This window comes from Sphaeramia orbicularis, chromosome 3 (genome assembly GCF_902148855.1).
Source record: "Sphaeramia orbicularis chromosome 3, fSphaOr1.1, whole genome shotgun sequence".
Classification (NCBI taxonomy): Eukaryota; Metazoa; Chordata; class Actinopteri; order Kurtiformes; family Apogonidae; genus Sphaeramia; species Sphaeramia orbicularis.
In genome coordinates this window covers 19,681,888-19,706,107 of record NC_043959.1, presented here as the reverse complement: position 1 = coordinate 19,706,107, position 24,220 = coordinate 19,681,888, and the positions used below count along the sequence as shown (strand labels likewise).

Genomic DNA, 24,220 nt, shown 5'->3' with positions numbered 1-24,220 from the left:
GGGGAACAGAGCTGAGCAAATACAACTGATGAAGATGTTTTTAAGAACAGAATCAGTCCAACTGAACTTCAAAAAACTACTAAGGATTTGTATCAAAAAACTTCAGCTGGACTTGAAGGTCCAGGTTAGTGGTTCTGCTCCTCTGTGAACTCATCTAACCTCAGAGTAAAATCAGATAAATGAACCAAACAATAATAATCGTGTAAACGTCTGTTGTTGTAGGAGTTGACTTTAGCTCAAACCTGTGGTTGGATGTGTTTCTAAAATATATTTAATGCACATTTAAACATTTAACCCTGGAAAATATTTATGGAAACAACAAAATTCTAAAAGAAAACATCCTAAATTTGACTTACTAGTTTTTCGCTCACTTTCGGAGGTTTTTTGCCGGTTTTCCCAAAAACGTAAATTTACATAGCGGGAATGTAAATGTCATTTTAAAAAAAAAAATTCTGACATAGTGAGCATTTCCAATATTCCAGAGATTCTGATAAAGTGTAAATCTGGTTCAACAGGTTATGATGAGACTAAATTATTCCTGTATCTCATCCATGAAAACACATCACAGATATTTTAGCCCCTACTTCCTCTACTGTTTATTGGTGTCATGTATATTGTAACCTACAGCACCACCTGCTGGCAACACAATGTAGACTTACTTATTTGCTCCAAACCAGTTTATGGAAACACATAATTTGCATTTTCAAAGAGTTTGCTTCAGATTTGCAGGAAAGTTTAGTATAGCAGATAAAATGACACCTTCTGCCAATATTCACACAGTGCAAATCGTATTTCTGCTTGAAATGCCAAACCATGACTGTTTCTATCAGTGTATGATGTGTTAGTTAAACAGGTTTTTGGCTTTTATCTGTCACTTATATTCAGAAAACTACCAGCTTATTGTCAGTTTTTGAGAAAAGTAGTTATTGTGCACTGTCAGCTGCAACATGTGATGTTAAAATGGTTAGAAGTGACTAGTTTATTGCACTTTTTCCTGTAAAAATGCTGTAAATAGAGTAGGGCTTTTATTAAACAGTAAAGAAAGAAGAGAACAAATTAGAAGAAAAACCATAGTAGCGTCTTAAAGCCATCTTCAAAAATTATTTTCTACCCTTCAGTCAGCAGATGTTAAAATCTATCAAATATATCCCATCAAATCCAGTTTCATAAAAGTTTTTTTGTTTTTTTTTGCATTTTATAGAAACCTTGAAGCGAAATAACAAAAAACTGAAAATTACATCACATGTTTCCCTTTCCCTCTGAGCCAGTGATTGATAAACTGATCAGATGTAAGTGATTCTGGGTGTTTTCTAGTCTAATATTGATCCATAAGAACAGTTCGTCTTCTTGTATTTACTCTGAAGTAGATAAAATGTGAACCTTATACTCTGTTTCATAACAACTACAGTAGTTTCATTTCTTGCTTTTTACAGTTTATCACAAAACAACAGATAAATAGACTTTTTTCACAGCATGTTTACATTATTCACTTTAGAAAACAGCTATTTTCTTGTGGATTAAACTTTTTGTAGCGATTCAATCTAGATTTGCATTAAACACACTTAGTGATAGACAATCAACAGATACATGTGCCTGTTTTTTATTTAATATACTTTATGTACCAAATAGCCTCTAGTCATTATTAGACCATTCAACATTAAAAAGATGAAATAACTTTTGTATAAATGAAAGGGAAGCATGAAGCCTCATTCATTTCATGTTGTAGATTATTATGAGATTAGAATAAAAAGTACAGTATCAGAATATTTTGTTGGTTTCAGGTGAAGGTAATGAAATGAAAACATGTTTTTAACCCTTGTGCATCACTTAAAAAACATCTATTGGTGTCTTCAAAGATAAAAATGTAACTGCTCATGTTAATTTTTGTCACAGTTTTCTACGGCAGATTAACAGTTATCATGATGGAAAGCAGGAAAAAAACAGCGTGTAGAATTTTTCTCTTGTGAGAATTTGACGCAGCTCAACATTTTCCACCTTATTATTTCTGGTTCTGGTGCAAGCGTTGGTTAATTATGGAAGTCCATTTCCACCAGTGAAAAAATCATCATGAAAAGTCAAAATTATGAGATAAAAAGTCAGAATTATGAGATAAAAAGTCAAAATTATGAGAAAAAAGTTTAAAATTATGAGATAAAAATTTAAAATTATGAGATAAAAAGTCAAAATTATGACAAAAAAGTTTAAAATTGTGACATAAAAATTCAAAATTATGATAAAAAGTCAAAATTATCAGATATGAAGTCAAAATTATGAGATTAAAAGTTTAAAATTCTGGGGTAAAAAGTCAAAATTATGAGGTAAAAAGTCAAAATTATGAGATAAAAATTCAAAATAATGAGATAAAAAGTCAAAATTATGGGATATAAATCAAAATTATGAGATAAAAAGTAAAAAAAATTATGATATAGAAAAATCAAAATTATGTGATAAAAAGTCAAAATTATGAGGTGAGTAAAAATTATGAGAAAAAAGTTTAAAATTCTGAGATAAAATGTCAAAATTATGAGATATAAAGTCAAAATTATGAGAAAAAAGTTTAAAATTATGAGAGAAAAAGTCACAATTATGAGATATAAAGTCAAAATTATGATATAGAAAAGCCTAAATAATGAGATAAAAAGTCAAACTTTTGACATACCAACAGAACACATGCTCCAGTTGCTCTAGTGGAAAGGCCACTCCTCACTTCTCACTGCTCTGGACTTGAACCAGCACCTTCTTCCTTAAAAACCTCTCAAGGGAACACTGCTTAACACTGGTATATTCCCTTGTTTCTTGCGTCTGTTTGCTCATACAAAATGAAATGTGATTAATACAGATTTAAAACAATTGATCTTTAATCATGATTAATCAAAATTAATCTACAGCAACCCTGTGATTAATCCAATTAAAAATTTTAATCATTTGACAGCGCTAGTCTCGTCATTAACCTTTGACCCCAACCAAATGTCCACATGAGTTTGGAGTGAGTATGTGTGGATTCTACCAGTTGTAAATCAGGCTGTAGTGAACAGGCTTTAGGTGTAAAACTGCTGTGAACTGACTTAAACCTGTGCTGTGGCCGTCGTCTTTCCAAACCCTCCTCATGTACATGTTGTGGAGCTTTAGTGGTGTTGGACCTATGCTCCCGGTGCATCATGGGTGCTGTAGTCTGCTCTGATCCAGCCAGTCTGAGGCCTCATGGATGTGTTTGTGTGGTGTGTGCTCAGCTGTATGTGGGTCATGTGTCCGTCCGATGAACGTCCAGAGGTAATGACCTGCATGCTCATTACTGGGACTCGGTCTGTGCCTCTGTAAATACTCTCAAACCAGAACGTGGAGTCACTGTTTACTGCTGTCTTCTCGTTTTATACCCCTGGAATAAATGTTTTTACTGAAATGTAAACTTTCTCCCATGTGCCTAAGAAAAGTGGAACAGACATGCTGGATTATTGTCCATGTTTCCTGTGCTTTAAAACAGAAATAAAGTCATTAAAATACAAGTCTGGACTGTATTTGACGACATACAGAGGAAGTTAAAACACATACAGTCAGTGTTTTAGCAGTGACTCTTTGCATAAATGTAATTTATTTCCGAAAAAAATCTCTTTAAAACTGATTAAATGCTTATAATTGCTTGTTACTGTACATTAGAAGTACAGAAAAACATCCAGAGAAATCAACTGAAACAGCAAAACTTGCAAAAACAAAATTTGTGTCACTGACAACACACCCTGGGGAGGCTGGGGACATCGAGTCCGAGTGGACCATGTTCTCCACCTCCGTTGTTGAAGCGGCTGCTCGGAGCTGTGGTCGCAAGGTCTCCGGTGCCTGTCGTGGCGGTAATCCCCGAACCCGGTGGTGGACCCCGGAAGTAAGGGATGCTGTCAAGCTGAAGAAGGAATTTTATCGGGCCTTGTTGAGACTCGCAAGGCAGCTGATGGGTACCAGTGGGCCAAGCGTGCTGCAGCCCAAGTGGTTGTGGAGGCAAAAACTCAGGTCTGGGTGGAGTTTGGGGAGGCCATGGAGGAGGACTATCGGTCAACCTCGAGGAAATTGTGGCAAACCGTCCGGCGCCTCAGGAGGGGAAAGCAGTGCACCACCAACACTGTTTCCAGTGGAAGTGGGGAGCTGCTGACCTCGACTGAGGATGTTGCCGGACGGTGGAAGGAATACTTCGAGGATCTCCTCAATCCCACTGCCACGTCTTCCATAGAGGAAGCAGAGGCTGAGGTCTCAGAGGTGGACTTGTCCATCACCAAAGCTGAAGTCACTGAGGTGGTTGGCAAGCTCCTCGGTGGCAGGGCACCGGGGGTGGATGAGATTCACCCTGAGTACCTTAAGTCTCTGGATGTGCAGGGACTGTCTTGGCTGACATGTCTCTGTAACATTGCGTGGCAGTCAGGGACAGTACCTCTGGATTGGCAGACCGGGGTGGTGGTCCCCCTTTTTAAGAAGGGGGACCGGAGGATGTGCTCCAACTATAGGGGGATCACACTCCTCAGCCTCCCGGGGAAAGTCTATTCCAGGGTACTGGAGAGGAGGATCCAACCGATAGTCGAACCTCGGATCCAGGAGGAACGATGCGGTTTTTGTCCTGGTCGCAGAACGCTGGACCAGCTCTATACCCTCCATCGGGTGCTCGAGGGTTGATGGGAGTTCGCCCAACTGGTCCACATGTGTTTTGTGGATTTGGAGAAGGCGTTCGACCGTGTCCCTCGTGGTATCCTGTGGGGGGTGCTTGGGGTCCGGGGCCCTTTGCTAAGGGCAGTCCGGTCCTTGTATGTCTGAAGCAGGAGCCTGGTTCGCATTGCCGGCAGTAAGTCAGACCTGTTCCATGTGCATGTGGGACTCCGGCAGGGCTGCCCTTTGTCACCGGTTCTGTTCCTAGTTTTTATGGACAGAATTTCTAGGTGCAGCCAGGGGCCTGGGGGGCGTCTGGTTTGGGGACCACAGGATTTCATCTCTGCTTTTTGCAGATGATGTTGTCCTGTTGGCCTCATCGAGCCTGGACCTTCAGCGTGCCCTGGGGTGGTTTGCAGCCAAGTGTGAAGCGAGTGGGATGAGGATCAGCACCTCCAAATCCGAGGCCATGGTTCTCGACCGGAAAAGGTGGTCTGCCCTCTCCGGGTCAGTGGAGAGTCTGCCCCAAGTGGAGGAGTTCAAGTATCGTGGGGTCTTGTTCAGAACAAAAACAGCCAAAGTGATCAATACAATAAAAAAAGTATTTTATTTTTTAACTTTTATTTAACCCCAGGTAAGTTAGGTGAGGACTGATTCTCATTTATAATAAAATGAATAAGTCAACAAAATAAAAAATAACAAGAATAAAATAACCCATAAACCTAACAAAAAAAAAATTTTAAAAAAAGCATAAAAAATAAAATGAAGTAACAAAATGAGCAAAAACAAAATAAAGTAGGATCAATGTGAAGTAAAAACAATAAAAATAACAAAAATAATAAGTAGCATTGGCAAAATAAGGCTGTAGATCCTTGTTTTGTTTTGTTGTGTTCAGTTAAGGATATATTTTTGCTTTAATAATGACTTTTTCTTAGTTTTCTCTGTTTTGATTTAATAACCTTTGAATTCAGTCTGAGCTTTAATAAACATCTACATGATCAGTGACCTAAATACAACTGAAAATACCTGATTTTAACTTAGGAACAGTTAAATATGGAGAAAAATTCACTTGGAAGTCTCTTTAACAGTTAAACACTCACTGTTTTTCTGTTTCATATGATTTTTACCAGTAGATTCACTTAGGCATCGTCTTTTCTGTGTCACTGTTTGATCCAGATGATAATACACTTTGGTATAAATTTAAAAAGAATTGATAATTCACCACAAACACATTGAATCTACAATAACAGGATCATTAAGTGTTGATATTTGTGTTCAAATGCTCCCAGTCTTGGTCTGTGTGGGATAAAGATGAACAGATGCTGGATCTTTGGTTCATAACTGCTCTGACAGTATTGACACGGTTGAATGATGAGCCTGACGTTTCCATCCACCCTGTTCTGTGTTTCTGATCGATGTCATTGATCAGCTCTGACAAAGTGTGAACGCTGTCAGCATGAATCACATCAACACTCGCCCTCCCATCTTCCCCTCTGACATTCTAATTTAACATTAAGTTTATTAAGGTGGATTATACTGTCTGTGCCAGAATGAAACCCTTCTGATTCACGATATGGACAAAAGTATGTGGACACACTGAATTCAGGTGTTCGTAGATTAAATGCAGAATCGATAACTGAGCGGATCCGACTGCAGTCTTGGGTGTTCCTATAATAACTTCTGATACCACAATGTATTATGATCTTATTGTCCTGACCAGGCCTTTTTTCACCTGGAAAGAGTTAGAATGTAACAACATATTCTGTATACCGACACTGACAGTGCTATATTGCTTTTGTAATTTTTTGTTTTTTTGTTTGTTTGCTAGTTTGTTTTTTGTGATTTTGTGTTTTTGTGGGATTTTTTTGTTGCTGTTTTTTCTTGTTTTGTTTTAACATTTGATTTTCATATTTATGCTGATATATTTTCTTATACACTACAAACAAAAAGTTAAGGACATTTTAAATTTTTGGGCTATTTTTTTCAGGTGGGATTCTTGCACAGTGCTTTTTAGGGTTTTTTTGTGTGAATTGAATTGAAACTTTTTTTTATTTTTTTTATTGACCAGACATAGTTTTATTTACAAATGGCAAAAATTACCAAAAAAAGACAAAAAAAAAAAAAAAGAAAGAAAGAAATATCCTTAACTTTTTGTTTGTAGTGTAATTCTGTCCTGTTGTATTTATTTATTTATTTCGAACGTCACTGGAAAATGTTTAATGGGTGAAAAGAAAACAAAACAATAAAAACTGATAAATTCAGGTTTTTCTTTTCTAATGGGTCTATTTAATGTAATAAAAGTAAAATACAAATATCAAAGGGCCCCTCGATGGGCCTTTGGCAACTGTGGGATTTGGTTAAAGTGGATTTGGAGATGTAGAGCTGGGTGACATCTGCGTAACAATGAGATGTTTCTGGAAAATGTGATTGGGGGGAGGAGGGGTGTATATGATAAGTAGCAGGGGCCCAGGATGGAACCCTGGGACACACCTGTGGTAACTGGGAGCTGATGCGTTTCATAATAAACGACTACTTTCTGGGAAAACTCAAACAAATAAGAATTACATTCTTGAAAATTCCAGATAAAATGAGAAGAAATATTATTTTACTCATCTCATTAGAGTTCATGAAATGCCAAAGTAGACATACCTGTTGTTTAACCCGTAAAGACCCAAACAGCCACCGGCAACCAAAACCATCTACTGATCTAAACTATTTAATACCTGTTGATCCACTAATCCTATCAATACATGTCAATAATTGGTGTAAAATACAGTTCTTCATCTTTTCATGGTCATCAGATATGACCCATTTGGATGTTCAGAGGCTCCGTAGTTACCGTGGAAACACTGTCATCTTCTACAACATTGATTCACTAGTAAAACCCATGGAGTTGGATCAATGACAGTGGATGGACACACTTGTTTTTTATGTTCAGTTATTGTTATCTTTGCTGAAAAAATCCTTTTTCTTCAGTTTTGTCTGTTTCTGATATATTAACCCTTAACTTTAATCTGAGCTTTAATGAACATTTACATGATCTATAAATTAAATATTGGAAAATAGATGATTTACACTTCAAAAAAGAAAATAAAGAGGAAAATATTACAATAAATAGTGATTCATCACTCAAAAAAAGTTGAATGGAGAGAAAAATGCATTTGGTAGTTACCATAAAAGTAGCACTGGGTCTTTATGAGTTAATCTGGAATCCTCATGAATAGGACATCTTACAGCTGTAGACATGATGTGTCCCAATATTTTTGTCCATATAGTTTATAAACATCAATATTTCTTTAATGTCTAATGGGAGATTTCAAGGCTGGTTGAGTTTATATGTGGAACATAAAATAAATGAAATGACAGATATTTGTAGATGTATCAGTAATTGTTCCAAACACTGAAACGTTGCTGTAAAGATGATCAGAAAACATGTTTTACATAATAAAACTGTGCTTTTTCTAATTCCACTCAGCATCTGATTAACTCTTCAAATTAAATTCTGACAGGTTGTTTTTATTTTTCACAGCAGAGTCTATGAATAAGTCTGTGTTTACTACAAATCACTCTTTATTTTCATCGTGCCTTTGGTTCACATTAATATAATTCACTTTACAGATGAATGACAAGTTGAAAATGAGATGCTAATTAAACACTGACAGATATAGCTGCAGAAATAAAACAAAGTGGGTACAGACTGTAAACAGTAACAGTAAAAACAGTAAAAATGGAAGCAACAAAGACAAACAGAATCAATAAGAGGACAAATAATTAGATCCAATAAATAATAGCACTAAAAACAGTCATTCTAATCATGAGCCAGACTCTATCAGGTGGTGAGATTTCAGTAAAGACCTTTAGAAAACACTCTCTGCTCTCAGGATTCGTCTGTTTGCTCTGGTTTCGTAGTGGTCTCGGCAGTCTGGACCGGCTCCTCGGTGGTCTTGGCCTCCTCCTTCTTGCTGCCCTTCTTGCTCTTGCGGTTGGGGGTCCCGTTCAGGACGCCGTCGGTGGTCTGCAGAGTCTGGAAGTGCTTCCTGGAGCCCAGCAGTGACGGGTTGTTGACCAGGGTGTAGAGCAGCTGCCATCGAAGGCGGATCCGCCGAGCCGTCGACGTCTTGTCCTGCCTCTTCTCCTGGATCCCTGAAAGCATGGAGGAGCAGGCTGTCAGGACAGAACCAGACCAGATACCAGGACTGAGACCAGGTGGAGAACTGAGGGGGACCCAGGTCTGAGGAAGACCTCTAAAACACTGGGTCTCACACAAGAACCTCCTGCATGAACATGTGGTTATTAACCCATAAAGACCCAAACAGCCACTGACAAACGAAATCAACTACCAATCTAAAATATTTGATAACTTCTGATCCATTAATCCTATCAATACATGTAAATAACTGGTGTAAAAATACAGTTCTTCATCTTTTCATGGTCATCACATATGACCCATTTGCACATTCAGAGGCTCCGTAGTTACCGTGGAAACACCGCCATCTTCTACAACATGGATTCACCAGTAAAACGCATGGAGTTGGATCAATGACAGTGGATGGACACATTTGTTTTTACATTCAGTTGTTGTTATCTTTGCTGGAAAAACTCCTTTTTTCTTCAGTTTTGTCTGTTTTTGATAAAATAATCCTCAATTTTGATCTGAGCTTTTGTGAACATCTACATGTAGGGATGGGAATCGTTAAGAATTTAACGATTCCGATTCCATTATCGATATTGCTTATTGATGCGATTCCTTATCGATTCTCATTGGGTGAGGGAATAAAAGAGTATAAACGGGTGTGTTTTCTTTTATATTTCCATCTCTGCACAGAAAATATAACATATACAGTATGTACAAATACTAACAGATGACGCCGGGCCGGTTCGGGGGGGGGGGGGGGGGGGGGGGCAGTGAAGTGAAACTAAAGACGCTTTACTAATTCCTCTTTTGCCACATTTCTACTACGTGGAACCGGTTCGACTCGACTCGGCTTGTCTCCCATTGTTGTGCACCTCATTTCCTTTCCCTTTTTACCTTCGGAAACTTGTATTTGAGGAGTTACAACATTTGTTGCCTGAACCGGCCCGGCATTCACTCTGCCGCTACATTCACAAGTGCCGCTGTGTATCAAATACATGACATTCCTGTAAATGATTCACATGCTGTGAACAAATGTTTGAGGATATTGGAGGGATTCCACCCTTTTGAAGACATGGAAGCTTTGACAGTGTTCCAAGTAAGTGGACCTGGTGTCGTCTTTTTAGACCATTTCTGCCTCAACGCCATGTTGGCTGCGTTCTGACCAAAACAATGCAGCGTACGTGTGACGTCATTGCGCATGCACAATGAAGGTGGAATCGATAAGCAGGATCATTAAGCAGGCAGACAAACAATTCCAAGGAATCGAGCTACTGGGAACCGGTCCTCAAAAAAGAACCAGTTCTCGATTCCCATCCCTATCTACATGATCAGTAAATGAAATATAGGAAAATACTTGAAACACAAAATAAAGAGGATAATATTACAATTATGAATGATAAATCATTCATTCATTCATTTTCTGAACCCACTTTATCCTCACTAGGGTCACAGGGGTCACTTGGAGCCTACCCAGCTACACAGGGGTGAAGGCGGGGTACACCCTGGATGAGTCGCCAGTTCATCGCAGGGCTGAACATATAGAGACAAACAATCACTCTTACACCTATGGGCAATTTAGATTAACCAATTCACCTATCAGTGCATGTCTTTGGATGGTGGGAGGAAGCCGGAGTACCCGGAGAGAACCCACGCAGACACATGGAGAACATGCAAACTCCACACAGAAAGGTCCCACCCCCCGTCGACTGGTGTTGGAATCAAACCCAGGACCTTCTTGCTGTGAGGCACGAGTGCTAACCACTGCACCACCGATGATAAAGCACTTAAGAAAAATTCATTTGGGAACTACCACAAAAGTAGCACTGGCTCTTTATGGTTAAACTGATCTGTGGTATTATTTTAGAACAGAAATGTCAAACTCATTTTCTTTCAGGTTCCACATTCAGCGCAATTTGACCATAAGTGGACTGGACCAGTAAAATAATAACATAATAACCTATAAATAATGACAACTCCAAACATTTCTCTATGTTTTAGTGCAAAAAAGTCAAATTCAATTCTGAAAATGTTTACATGCACAAAATGTCCTTTCACAAAAATGTGAATAATCTAAGAAACCGGAAATTTCTTAAGGAAAATAAGTGCAACATGCATTTAGTAACAGAGAGAATATTGGTGATATTTTGGAGTTTGGAACTAAAGTATTATTTTTGCACTTCGTAAATTCATCCCGTGGGCCAGATTGGAACCTTTAGGGCTCGCGGGTCATATTTTTGACACCCTTGTTCTACAGTAAAGAAACCTCAACCTGAAAAACTAAAAATTCTAAAGAAAAATGAGTGCAATTTTCACAATATTATGTCTCAACTTATCATTTGTACATGTGCATTATGGAACGGATCGACAAAGACACAAAGATTTAGTAAAAGGCAGAACATTGTTAAAATTCTACTTAATTTTCTTTAAGATTTCAGGTTGTTCAGGTTAGTCACATTTTATTGATATATTTATTATAGTTTGTTGATGTAAATATTTTCATAATTTAATGGGTTTTTTTGCACTAAAACAAAGAGAAAAAATTGGAGTTGTCATTATTTATAGGCATAATGTAATTTTTTTCACATAAAATCAATAAGAAAATATGGAGTCATTATTTATAAGTTATTCTGTTATTATTTTATAGCTCATGTATCGGTGTCAAATATCTACCTTCCTCTGCATCCCGTATCTTCTGTCCTACACGTCCTCCCTCCATCATCATGTCCAGCAGAATACCACAGAAAGCCTTCATCACTGGGTGGGACTGGCTCACCTCCACCTTCAGGAAGTTTGTGTAGTAGCTGTAGGCTGGAAGGGAGGGGTCAAAGGTCACACAACAGGACTGAACTCTGGCTCCGCCCACAGATGGTATCACAGACTTCATACAAACAAAACAGAGCTAACAGATGGAACCCATCCTCAATAAAGCCTCCTGTTTTTAGATCGTACCTGGGTCGTAGGACTCTGAGGTTCGGTGCAACAGGCTGATGTCGATGCGACCGAGGTGGATGATGTTGTACAACGCAGTGATGACCATTCTCCAGATCCCAACAATCAGACCGACCACTACGTTGACGAGGAACAGCAGGTATGTCAGCAGGAACAGACTGTCTCTGGAAACCCAAAATAAGAGACACAGTGAAACTGTTGTACATTTGTGTGATATTCATTTTCTTTTTTAAATTCATCTCCATATATTGGAGTATCCTTCTGAATATGGACTTTTTTATGTTTGAAGTGAAGTCTCTCGATATGCGTAATATGGCTAGGAAATGGACAGAATTTATTTTTGATATGTACAATATTTTTGCATTTTGTGCAGGATTGGTTATAATTATTTTGGCGTGTGTAGGATTTGTTAAGTTACTTTAAGGAACTGACACGGGACTTTGTGATCAGTAGAAAAAGATGGTGTAAGGGGGCGGGAGTATATAAGCTGAACTTCATCCCGCTCCTTTTCAAATGTTTTTTTTTTTTTTAAATACTTTGTTATTTATTTATTTATTTTTCCTTTTTTTTAAACTTGTTTTTGGTTTTTGATGATCAAAATAAAAGAAGAAAAAAGGAAATAATTCATTATTTTATTTATACAGTTAGATCTGGATGTGGTTAATATGTTCTCATGGTTGTTGTGCTGCTGTACTGCCCCCTAGTGGAGAGAGACATATTTGAGTTTGAGTTGAGCTGTTTTGTCTACTCACAGCTACCGTAGTTTCCATATAGACGCGTTATCAGTATAGTTAAAGCCCTGTTACTTGGTATTTGGCCCTAAACGAATGTTTCTCTAAGTATTGTGATGTAATAGTTTGTTTATTCACCCTACATACTCAGTTGAGGCTCTTTATGTTGTTTTATACTTTATTTTTGCGTAAAAACTTAAGACGCTAAAAGCATTAGCATGTATATGGGACTTTCACTGCATTTTAGCATCGTGCTAATTGCTAGCGCTAACAAGTTTTTTTTAGTTTTTTTTTTTGGATCTGTAGCTAAGTTTAAGTTAATGTTTTGTATATTTTACATAATATAAAGTTATGATACATGATTGTAACATGCATTTAGTTTTTATATGTACAGTTTTGCTTTGTTTTATTTGCTTAGCCTTTTACTCTTGATATTGTATTTTTTTTTTTTTTTTATTGGACTGTCTTCTCTCTGTAGCACTTTGGGATTCTGCTGAATGAAAAGTGCTTTATAAATGCAATTTATTATTCGAATTATCAACACAGTGAATGCCCAAAACAGTAAGAGGCTTCCTGGGTGTTTATTGGAGCACGGTTATCTATCTGTAAAGATAAACTCTAGTGAAGACAGAGGAACTGCATCCTGGACAGAACCAGTTCAAGAACCACAGCTAACATGCTGGAAGTCATGAAATCTTATCTTGTAATTTCTGATTTTGGCCACATTTATATAATAATGATAATATCATTTTGTCTATGGGTGCCTTTGTTGATACTCAAGGTCACCACACAGATAAAAGCAGAAATACAATAAAAGACTGTAAGGGGGGGGTTATATACATGATAAGTAACTATGGTAACTGAGAGCTGATGTGTTTCGTAATAAATGGCACGCTATGATTCATCTCAGTAGAGTTCATAAAATGGTGAATTATACATATAGGCCTACCTGTTGTTCAAGTCTCTTGTTCCCGCCTCCTTTTTGATGAACGCAAACTTGGCGGTGATGTGCTGAAGCAGAGTGACGAGGATGAGCGTGACCCAAGCCGGCCTGAAATCCAAAAATAAATGACATAGGCTAAACCTTTTAAACTATTCTGGTCGGAACAAGGAAATGAAATAACAGAACGCTGTGGACTCACCAGGCCATGCCAGCCATCTGGAACACAATGAGGTTACGGCCGTAAAAAACAGGGATGATGATTAAAAACACCAGGAAGAGGAAACAGATGAAGAACACCAGAGTCTGGATCGCCATTCCTGCAGAATGTCAAGAATCAGATCGAGATAAAGGATCAACTTTTATGGAAAAACATTCCATTCACAGATGAAAAATGAAACCCCTTACCTAGTAATGATGAGAAAAGTGACATCCTTCAATAATAAGAGATAGCAGGTCAAGAAAAAAGCTCGTCGGCTGATTGGAAACAGCATGATGCAACTGGGTTTTTTTGTTGTTTTTTTTAATGGAATGTCCTTTGCAGTAGACAGTGGTTGGTTTTTTTGTGTAATTTTTTAAGTAAAGCTGTGAAACTCTTGTCCCTTACAGAGGACAAAATGCATTGCTGGGTCTCCAAAGGATAAATACAGAAGCTTCTAATATTGTGCTTTATCAATCATTAATGCACCACACTCTTTATGACAGTATTTCCCATCATTTGGGTGACCCTTTGTATTCTCCACATGTTCAACATTAGTCAGCTACCATACTAAAATCAGCTAAACTTTATTTATTTTCTCAGAATTGTAACATTCTCTTATTGTCCTCTGTTCTTTATCGTCAAATGGAATCAAAAGAATGACAACTGAATGTACTTTTACTACTTGGATCTATTCGTGTAGTAAAATACAAAGCCCTGCTGCTAAAAATGTCCAATAACCTGGTATAATGTGAATTATGTGCAATAAGTCGTGTAATAATCCTCTGCAGTTTGTGTAAAATCCTCTGTTCTTGAAATAACAATGCAATATTTAGTCAATATTTATCCAAACATAAATTAACTACTTTTATATAGACTTGAGTTCATAGATTATACATACTGTTACATACTGTTAATATTGGGTCTATTCGTATTTTATGTTATTTTTATTCTACTTTAGTTCTATTATTATTTTACTTCCTGTAACATTGTTATATTGTATTTTGTATCTTATTTTTTTGTTTTTGTCATTTTATATTTGCTATATTCTTATTTTCTGAAGTTTGAGTCTGAATTCTATTCTATTCTATTCTATTCTATTCTATTCTATTCTATTCTATTCTATTCTATTCTATTCTATTCTATTCTATTCCAGTAGAACAGATGTAACAACAGGATGAAGAAGCCAATCAGGGTTTGATGAAAGCCCATCAGATCTCAGTCAAATCATCATAACAATCACTTGTCTCTGATCACGTTGTCATGGCGACGTCTGAGACCTACCGAGGCTGACGATGGCGGCCTGGTATCCCATCAGCCCCATCCAACAGACCACTCCCGGTCTGGACGGCTGGATGGTCTTCTGGCTGTTGTAGATGTTGTAGACGTCTCCTTTGTAGAGACCCTTCAGGTTCGATCTGAAACGGACGAAACCGGTGAATTCTGGGTAATGAACTGACACGAGGACAAGGAACCTGTAAACATCACTCACCTGTGGAGAACCATGGACCTCATGAGCATGACCAGACTGACCAGACAGGACAGAGTCATCGCACACAGGTAACACACTGGAAGACAACACACACACACACACACACACGTCAGTCTGTTATTGACCAGGTTTGGATCCATTTGGAACTGATGCAACTGGAAACTTTACCCAGTAACTCATGAATAACCTCAAAAATGGAATAAATCTGAATGAGAAAAAGATGGGGCGATATGGAAACTCCACAGTAAAAAAGAATTTAAGAGAACTTAGCTATTTTATAATGTTGCTATATCATTGTATAGCGTGTTAAGATATAATGTGCTATTACACGATGTATATAATGTTAAGTATATGATTATGGAAAATGTATTATGATATACAATGTAATTTATAATATGGGAGAAATGGACAGCTTCAAGAATGCTGCCATGAAAGGGACAGAGTATATTTTGTATGGATAACATTTTTGCATTTTGTGCAGGCTTGGTCAGAATTTATTTTGATATGTGTAAGATCTTTCAGTGTGAAATTTGTGAAGTTTCTTTTCAGAAACAAAACAAAAGCTAGTGGTTAATTGATTTTCTTTTTAAAATAGAAGAATTAAAATTGAATTTTGAGGCGTTTTTCTTTTTCAGTGTCAAAACAGATAAACCAAAATTTAAAAAAAACTGATTGATTTTTGTTTTGTCTTTCTAATAACAAAAAAGAAAGTTAGTATCTGACAGAAATGAGAAAACGGACCAAAAATGCCTTTTTTTTCATTTTCTGAGACCGGATGTTGTCATTTTCAATGAAAGAGCACTAATGCCAAGGTCACAAAGATTCTTATGAACGATAAGTTTGTGTGAAATCTGGACTTCATAGACATGCTCCCTCCATGAATGTCTATGAACTCCAGATTTCATATGAACTGGAAGATTTGTACAAGCCCATTGTTCATAAGAATCTTTGTGACTGAGGCATTAGCTCACTTTCCTTGAAAATGTCAACATCTGATCTCAGAAAATGAAAAAAAAAATGCGTTTTTGGTCTGTTTTTCCATTTCTGTCAGGTAGTAACTTTCTTTTTGTTATTAGAAAGAGAAAACAAAAATCAATCAGTTTTTTTTTTTTTTTTTTTTTTTTTTTATTAAGTTATCTGTTTTGACTCTGAAAAAGAAAAACGGCTTGAAATTCAATTTTAATTCTTCTATTTTTAAACAAAAATCAATTAACCACAAGTTTTTCTTTTGTTTCTGAAAAGAAAATCCAATGACCAAAAAAGATACACTGACCCCCCCGCCTTCGCCCACAGGTAGCTGGGATAGGCTCCAGCACCCCCATGACCCTCTCAAGGATAAAGGGGTTCAGAAGATGAATGAACAAAACAGAGAAAAATCTGCAGCTGTCATTATTTACATTATTGTCATTATTTAAAATGTTATTATTTTACTGGTCTGAATGTGGAACCTGGACTAAAATGATTCTGACACTTTTGAATGTTAATATGTTCAGTGTAATTTCTGCATTTCACAGATTCATCCCATGGGGCCTGATTGGACCCTGTGGCGGGCCGGTTTTGGCCCACGGGCCGTATGTTTGACACCTGTGCTTTAGTTCACGAATGTCTTGTGAAAAAAAATAGAAATATCACATGAAGTGGTAAATGCTTCACATAGTGGATGCTCCATATAAACATGTAAACGCTGATCTTTCCTGTGCATCCGTTTACCTTCCAGCAGCCACGTGTAGAAGGTCACGATCCTGACGACCTCCATCCTGTCGTCTGATAGGACGATGCCGAAGCCCAGCAGCAGGAAGGCGATGTTCTCATCGATACCGGCTCGGACGATGTGAAGGATGGGGACGACGAGGACGACCAACAGCAGCGCCGTCTGACAGGTCGAACACAGTCAGTACGCTCACAGCAGCAACGTCAGGCAATCATGTAAAGGTCAAAGGTCAGGGAGGACTTACATGGTAAATGGTCATAAAGGCAACAAATGCAGAAACGGCCAGCTTCAGAGGAAAACGAAACACTGAAAGAAACAGGTATAAAATAAATGAGTGGAAACAGTCCAGTTAGAGTTCCAACATCAGATTAAAGGTCACAAACCTTTTTCCGGAAGGTAAATGTAACCTTTGAGCACGTCCTGTATCCGCTTCATCAGCGTCAGTTTGTCTGAAGCTGAAGAGCTGAAACATCCAAACAATGACAGTAAATCCTGTTAGGTCACGTTCAGCTGCACGTTCACACAAACAGCATTTTATTCAGATTATAAAAACAGGATCAGGTGTTTACAGAAAGACTACAACCTGCAGAACGAATTCAAACCTGTGATTTATTTATTCACTTCAAGTTAATTTCACTGATAAAAATAACAATAAAAATTTTCAGTTTTCAACAACTAACTTCCAGACTGATCTCATGAAATTACGTTGTATGTCACACCAGTTCTTATGGTATTTGCCGTGCTATACGAACGCACTTTCATCCTTTCACATGTTATTCAGCGCCATTTGATCACGTGTCAATTTACGCCAAAATCTCAGGTTTACATATTCGTAACCACTAATCGTGTGGTATTTGACGCAGCATGAACATACATGCGGAAAGCTTATAATGTGTACAGATATCACACCAATTAAGAGTGATGTGTATAGCGTGTATATGTACGCAATTATCACGTTGCAGCTTTATAGTATTTTGCTAACATATCGTTAGCCTCATAGCAAAATATCCAAAGTCATATTTTTGGCCAAACTGTGAAATCTGCATGACTTTACTCTCCTAACACTGCTGCTTCATTTCATGCAAATATTGTAATTTGGCCAAAAATATGACAATTATAGGCACTTATGCAATGAAGCAAACGATTATAGGTATTGATGCCCACAGGATACCATAAAACATTTAGCAAATTGCAATCAAATTGGGCTATGTAAATCTTATTATTGCACTTAAAGTAAATAATTTTAAAAAGGTAAAGACTCATTAAAATCCACAGATATTAGTTTAAAAAGAAACAAAATTAATAACAATTAATATTTACTGATATGGATTTTAGTGAAAGATAAAAAGTTTGTACTTTTCTAATTTTTGTCAAGTATCCTCTGAAATATATTAATACTACTACTACTGCTGCTACTACTAATAATACTAATGGTGTCTGTGGTCTGATTCTTATTCACCTCACAGCTGACGGCCTTTTCTTCAGCAGTGACTTGACATAGTCGGTGTAGTAGCTGCTGTCCAAGTCCTGAAAGTAACAAATCCAGACTTTACACAGAAATGATCATTTACTTTATGAGAAACAGCCCAAAAAAGGACATAATGAACCAACACAATGGGAGGGACAATCTGCTGGAATTGTTTTTTTTTCCTCCAGTGTTGAAGGTTCATGATGAACAGGAATAAAATAAACAACATGAGACAAATCCTGTTTTTTAATTTCATAGATGGTTTCATCTGATCTCATTCATCTTCTATAAACCAAGGCTTTACTCATAACACCAGAAAATGTCAATCTATAGAAAAAAACAAACAAATTCCTAAACAACAATATATTGCAAAATAAGTTAAATTAAACTAAAATCAAAAACCAAAGTGAAAAATAGTAAACAAAAATAAAATTTATGAACATTTAAACACTGTATTATATTTGGTACAACCATTTAACCTTTGACCCCTTCATTCCCACTGGATCCAGTCACCATTTTGTTTTACTGCTTCTGTCAATATATTCATTTTCTAATTTGTTCAAAAGATTAGATTCTCTGCAATATAATGACTAAGTTTATTTTACAGTATTTCTAAACACCAAAACATAATTAATGAAAGAATCACCTGGATAGCGATCAAAGCGAATGAGACTAACGAGTTGTTTGGTGTCACATGACTGGTCACATGACTGGTCTATTCCATTTAACCCAGTGTAGTTCAGGCTGCATTTTATCCACATACTATACTGTGGTTCTTCTTCTGTGGTTCTAAGCTTTAGAAGTTGGTAAATAGGAACAGGTTAAAACGATTTCAGCCACATTTTTATGTAAATTTAGTGTCTTATGTTTGATTTTTATGGAAACTCATACTTTATTGAAGTTGTCAGGATCTAACTCTCCTAAAGTTTGGTTTTAAGGTAAAAACCAACCGCGAATGTCCAATAATGTTGTTAAAAAATGACACATAAAAGGTCTGACACTGATGTTCATGTTTTCCTGATTGGTTTCCTGTTCCTCTGCTCATTGGTTGAAAGTTCATGCAGATTAAACCTGCTGTTGCAACAAAACCTCTATTATAACCTGAAGAAAAACCTACCGCTTCGTCCTAATCCGTTCAAAGACGTTGCGTTAAACCTCAGAGCTGCTTATGTGGCGTTTTCCAGAGCTCAAATTCACGTTTTCCTACTTCAGCTCCGTCAGAATAAGACAGACCGGACGCTGATTCAAACATCACTGATGGTTCTCACCTCGTCTGTTTTCGGACCTTTGATGAACAGTAGAGGAAACTGGACGCACAGATAAGCCAGACAGGCCAACTGAGGCAGAGCGGCGAGCAGCGAGTAGAATTTATAAATCTGAGAAGAGATGAAACAGACCAATCAGCACAGGAAGCATCAAACATTTGGTTAATGTCAGCAAATGTTATGGACAGACTGTCAGAGCATCAGTTCATTCATTTCTTTAACAATGATATTGAATCCTTGACCATAACAAATGTTAAATTCAGGCTAATGACGTTCATTATGTCTTCTGTTAATGTAATTTTACAAGCAAGTAGTTGAAACTGTCAAGCAGGTAACATCTAAAAACTATACCCTGTCTGAACAAAAGAAGAAAGAAAAGTATAATTAAATGTTAAATTCAACTTCACTGAGTTTTTATGGAAGGAAATAACTGACTTTTTATATTCCGACACAATTATATCTGAATGTGGAGAAGAGCATTTCAGAATCAGAATAGTTTATTAATCCCGGGGGAAACTGTTGTGTGTTACAGTTGCTCCATTCAGTTAAAATAAAAAAGTAGAAAGAAAGAAATTATCAATACAACAAAAAAATATACATACAATAATAGCTCCAAATTTTTCTCATCGTTTTTACCACCAAAAAAAATGACAGTAAATCATGAAAATATGTACATTTACAAACTATCCAAACAAAAAAGATGTGAATTACCTAAAAAAAAACAACTCCAAAAACTTACATTTGTTATAAAAATAAGTGTAAGTTTAACAATATTCTGCCTTAACTTATCATTTACATGTGTATTACAGATCAGGTCTACAAAGGTACAAAACATTTAGTAACAGGCAGAATATTGTTAAAATTACACTTAATTTTCTTTAGACATTTCAGGTTGTTCATGTTTGTTCAGATTATTCACATTTAATTGTTAAAGGATAGTTTATAAATGTAAATATGATCATAATTTAATGTTATTTTTTGCACTAAAACAAAGAAAAATTTGGAACTGTCATTATTTAAAGGCAGAATGTAATTTTTTCCCCCACGTTAAACCGAGAAGACAATTTGTAGATATTATTTATAGGTTATTACGTTATTATATTACTTTAATTGTTCAACACCATTGACTGTTAATATGTTCAGTGTAATTTTTGCACTCATCCCACGGGCTGGACTGGACCCTTTGGTGGGTCAGTTTGGGCCACAGGCCTTATGTTTGCCATCGCTGGTTCAGTCCATTGGAACCTACATATGGTTTCCTACAGAGGACAGTCCAACCTGGTCCATGTCTCACCTCTGGAGTCTTTGGACAGTCAAACTTCTGCCACAGCAGGACTCCAAAGTGACTGAAGGACAGCAGCGTCCCGAAGACGTAACCGGCTTTGAGCTGCAGAGTTCCACAAACCAACAGAGGATAGTAGAGGACCGGATAGTAGAAGATGGCCACGATCTTCATGTACTCTGAAAACAGACACAAAACAGGACAAGTCAACTCCAATACATGTGTCTGGATTAACCCATGAAGACCCATAAAGGCTCCTTTTGGGGCAGTTCCCAAATGAATTTTTCTCCATATTTAACTTCCCTTAAATTATTTATCACCATTTATTGTAATATTGTCTTCTGTATTTTGCATTTTGTTCAGTGAAAATCATGTATTTTCCTGTATTTAATTTACTGATCATGTTGATGTTCATTAAAGATCAGAGTAAATTCAGAGGTTATTATATCAAAGAGAAAACTGAAGAAACATTATCTTATCTTATCTTATCTTATCTTATCTTATCTTATCCTATCCTATCTTATCTTATCTTATTTTGTCTTATCTTATTTTATCTTCTCTTTATCTTAACTTCTCTTTTTTTATCTTATCTTATCTTATCTATTGTGTGAGGACATACGGAACTTGTATTTCTTGATTGAACACCCCATTGTACTTCCATGATATCGTAATATATTAAATTTAAATTGTACTGTAAAAAGAATAGCTGCTGCAGTGGTGGAAAAGCTAATTGGGATATGAACAAACAAACAAACAAACAAACTTCTACTCTTAGAAAATCAACCATATGATGCAGGTTTTTGTCTGATCCCATATGTTTTCAGACAGGTAGGAGGGTTTAACGCATGACTGACAGTTGATCAGATTCTGTTAGACGTGACCTGGACACAATTCTAGATATTGAATCATGTTGTTCAGTCCATCAAGGGAAGAGTTTGATTGATGGGTGTCAAAGTTTTGCATCAAATCACTTCTACACTGCAAAAATCCAAATCTTACCAAGTGTATTTTCACTTTTGGCCATTGACAGATTTTTTTGCTTAATTTAAGCAAAAAAATCTGCTACAATACATACAATCAATGTTGTAGAAGATGACGGTGTTTCCATGGTAACTACGAAGCATCTGAACGTCCAAATGGGTCATATCAGATGACCATGAACAGATGAATAACTGTATTTTACACCAATTATTTAAATGGCTTGATGTGGTTTAGTGGATCAGAAGTTATTAAACAGTTTAGATCAGTAGATGCTTTTGGTCACCAGTTGATGTTTGGGACTTTATGGGTTAAATCAGCTGACTGATGATGTCATCTAAGCTGCAGTTGAATGACTGTCTGTAATATCTGTACCTTTTCTTTCTGCTGGAGTGTCTTTGGAGAACGGCAGAGGCTCTGCGGCGATCACCAGTACGGCCAGTTTACTGAAAACCAGTCCGAACACAGCCATGGCCAGGCCTTTCGCCTGAGTCTGATCCAGGAAGTTGGCTGGACTGTGGGATCATTGACACAACAGGAGACAAACATACGACCCAGTGAGATACTTTCATTTCACTCATTGTCCTCATTTAGTCTCATATTAACAAGTCACAGCGTTAAGTTTAACATCTGCTCAAATTATCTCGGAAAAAAAAGGGAATATTTGGACGTAAATAACCTCCTAAGACCCAGGAAGTGTCAGCAAAGTACCAGTTGTTTTTGTTTTTTATTAAATAAGTGTCTATATTGGAAACATCATGATGCAACAGTTTTTTCAGATGCAGTTTTTAGAATTTTTATGGAATGTCCTTTTCGGTGGACAGTTTTCTTTTCTTTCTTTTTTGTTTTGTATAAAGTTGTGAAAGTCTTGTCCACAAATGTGGACAGAAAACCCATAGCTGGGTCTTAGGAGGGTAAAGGTGAGATCAAGGTTTAATGACTACTTTTAACCTTTTATTGACTATAATAGGATTATTTAAAGCAGGGATGTCAAACATAGGGCCCGTGGGCCAAAACCAGCCCACCAAAGAGTCCCATCTGGCCCACAGGATGAATTTATAAAAGGCAAAAAATTACACTGAAAATATTAACAATCAAAGACGTAAAAGTCATTTAAATTCAGAACATACAGACCAATATGATCTAAAGTGGATCAGACTTCTAAAATCATAATAACATATAAATAATGATAAATACAAATTTTTCTCTATATTTTACTTTTACAGGACAATGTTTACATTTACAAACTATCCTTTCACAAAAAAAAAAGTGAAAAACCTGAACAAATATGAACAACCTGAAATGTCTTGAGAGAAGTAAGTGCAATTTTAGCATATTTTATTAATGTTTCCCAAGTTTTTATTCATTTTTTGTGCATGTTTTGTTCTTGTTATTCTTTATTTTGTTTATATTTGTTGTCTTTTGTTAGTTGTGTTCATGTTCCTCAAATTTCTGTTTATTTTTGTAAAGTTTTGTTCTTGTTATTCTTTATTTTGTTTAAATTTATTGTGTTTTTGTTAATTGTGCTCATGTGCCTCAAAATTACTAAATGTGTGTATTTGCAGATCCACTGTGATCTTTCAGTTATAATGTACATGTGTAAATGATAAATTGAGGCAGAATATTGTTAACATTGCACTTATTTTTCTTAAGAAATTTCAGGTTGTTCATGTTATTCACATTTTTTTTCCAAGGATAGTGTGTAGATGTAAACATTTTCATTTTGTAATTTTACTTCTTTCACCCTAAAACATAGAGAAATGTTTGGAATTTACATGATTTATAGGTTATTATTCTATTTTATTTTACCAGTCTGACCCACTTCAGATCACATTGGGCTGTATGTGGAACTAAAGTGAGTGTGAGGCCCCTGAATTACATGGTTATTTTGGTTCGTACATGGTGTTACTCCATGTTTTTCCATCTGTGACCACAGTGCCGCTGAACTGTCATGTACGACTTTTCCCTGAACTCACCTGAAGATGCTGGAGGATCCTCTGGTGAAACCTTGACAGAGTTTGTTTTTCCTGCTGAGAGCTGCCAGGATTAGCATCACGACCAGCTGCAGGAACACAAACCAGGTCAGGTGTATTTATAGGAGGCTGCAGAGTTAAAAACTAAACTTCTGTTTCTTGAAGAGGAAACAATGAAATTCAGTGATGCATTTTTAATCCATTACACAACTTGTTTTTTGTGTGTTTTTACAGTTATAATAAAGGTTTGACAAATCAGAAACAGGCTCTCAGGGCTCTGGGGTGAAAGAATGTCTGTAAAAGGTGGTTTCCTAAATCCCAAATGACATTTTAGGTCAGGGGTGTCAAACATGAGGCTCGCGGGCCAAAACTGGCTCGCCAAATGGTCCAATCCGGCCCTTGGGATGAATTTAACCCATAGTAAGCATTTGTCTCTCTATTTAACCTTTCTTAAGTAACTTATCACCTTATATT

General features: G+C 36.7%; 1 protein-coding gene across 2 annotated transcripts in view; it reads right to left on the bottom strand.

The window, feature by feature from the left end:
- Positions 1-8,169: 8,169 nt before the first annotated feature.
- LOC115416779 (receptor for retinol uptake stra6-like) overlaps positions 8,170-24,220 on the bottom strand; it is a 29,515-nt gene continuing 13,464 nt past the window's right edge. The window contains exons 3-17 of one of the 2 annotated variants that reach the window (XM_030130647.1): positions 23,750-23,835; positions 22,149-22,288; positions 20,808-20,974; positions 19,517-19,624; positions 18,240-18,307; positions 17,164-17,243; positions 17,025-17,086; positions 16,780-16,942; positions 15,070-15,145; positions 14,862-14,995; positions 13,581-13,698; positions 13,388-13,489; positions 11,708-11,871; positions 11,429-11,566; positions 8,170-8,787 (exon numbers count right to left, since the gene is read on the bottom strand). In XM_030130647.1, the coding sequence (XP_029986507.1) occupies positions 8,501-8,787; positions 11,429-11,566; positions 11,708-11,871; positions 13,388-13,489; positions 13,581-13,698; positions 14,862-14,995; positions 15,070-15,145; positions 16,780-16,942; positions 17,025-17,086; positions 17,164-17,243; positions 18,240-18,307; positions 19,517-19,624; positions 20,808-20,974; positions 22,149-22,288; positions 23,750-23,835 (1,893 nt within the window). In that variant the 3' untranslated portion in view covers positions 8,170-8,500. The remainder of the gene's footprint in view (positions 8,788-11,428; positions 11,567-11,707; positions 11,872-13,387; positions 13,490-13,580; positions 13,699-14,861; positions 14,996-15,069; positions 15,146-16,779; positions 16,943-17,024; positions 17,087-17,163; positions 17,244-18,239; positions 18,308-19,516; positions 19,625-20,807; positions 20,975-22,148; positions 22,289-23,749; positions 23,836-24,220) is intronic. The other variant, XM_030130658.1, reaches the window with a different exon arrangement.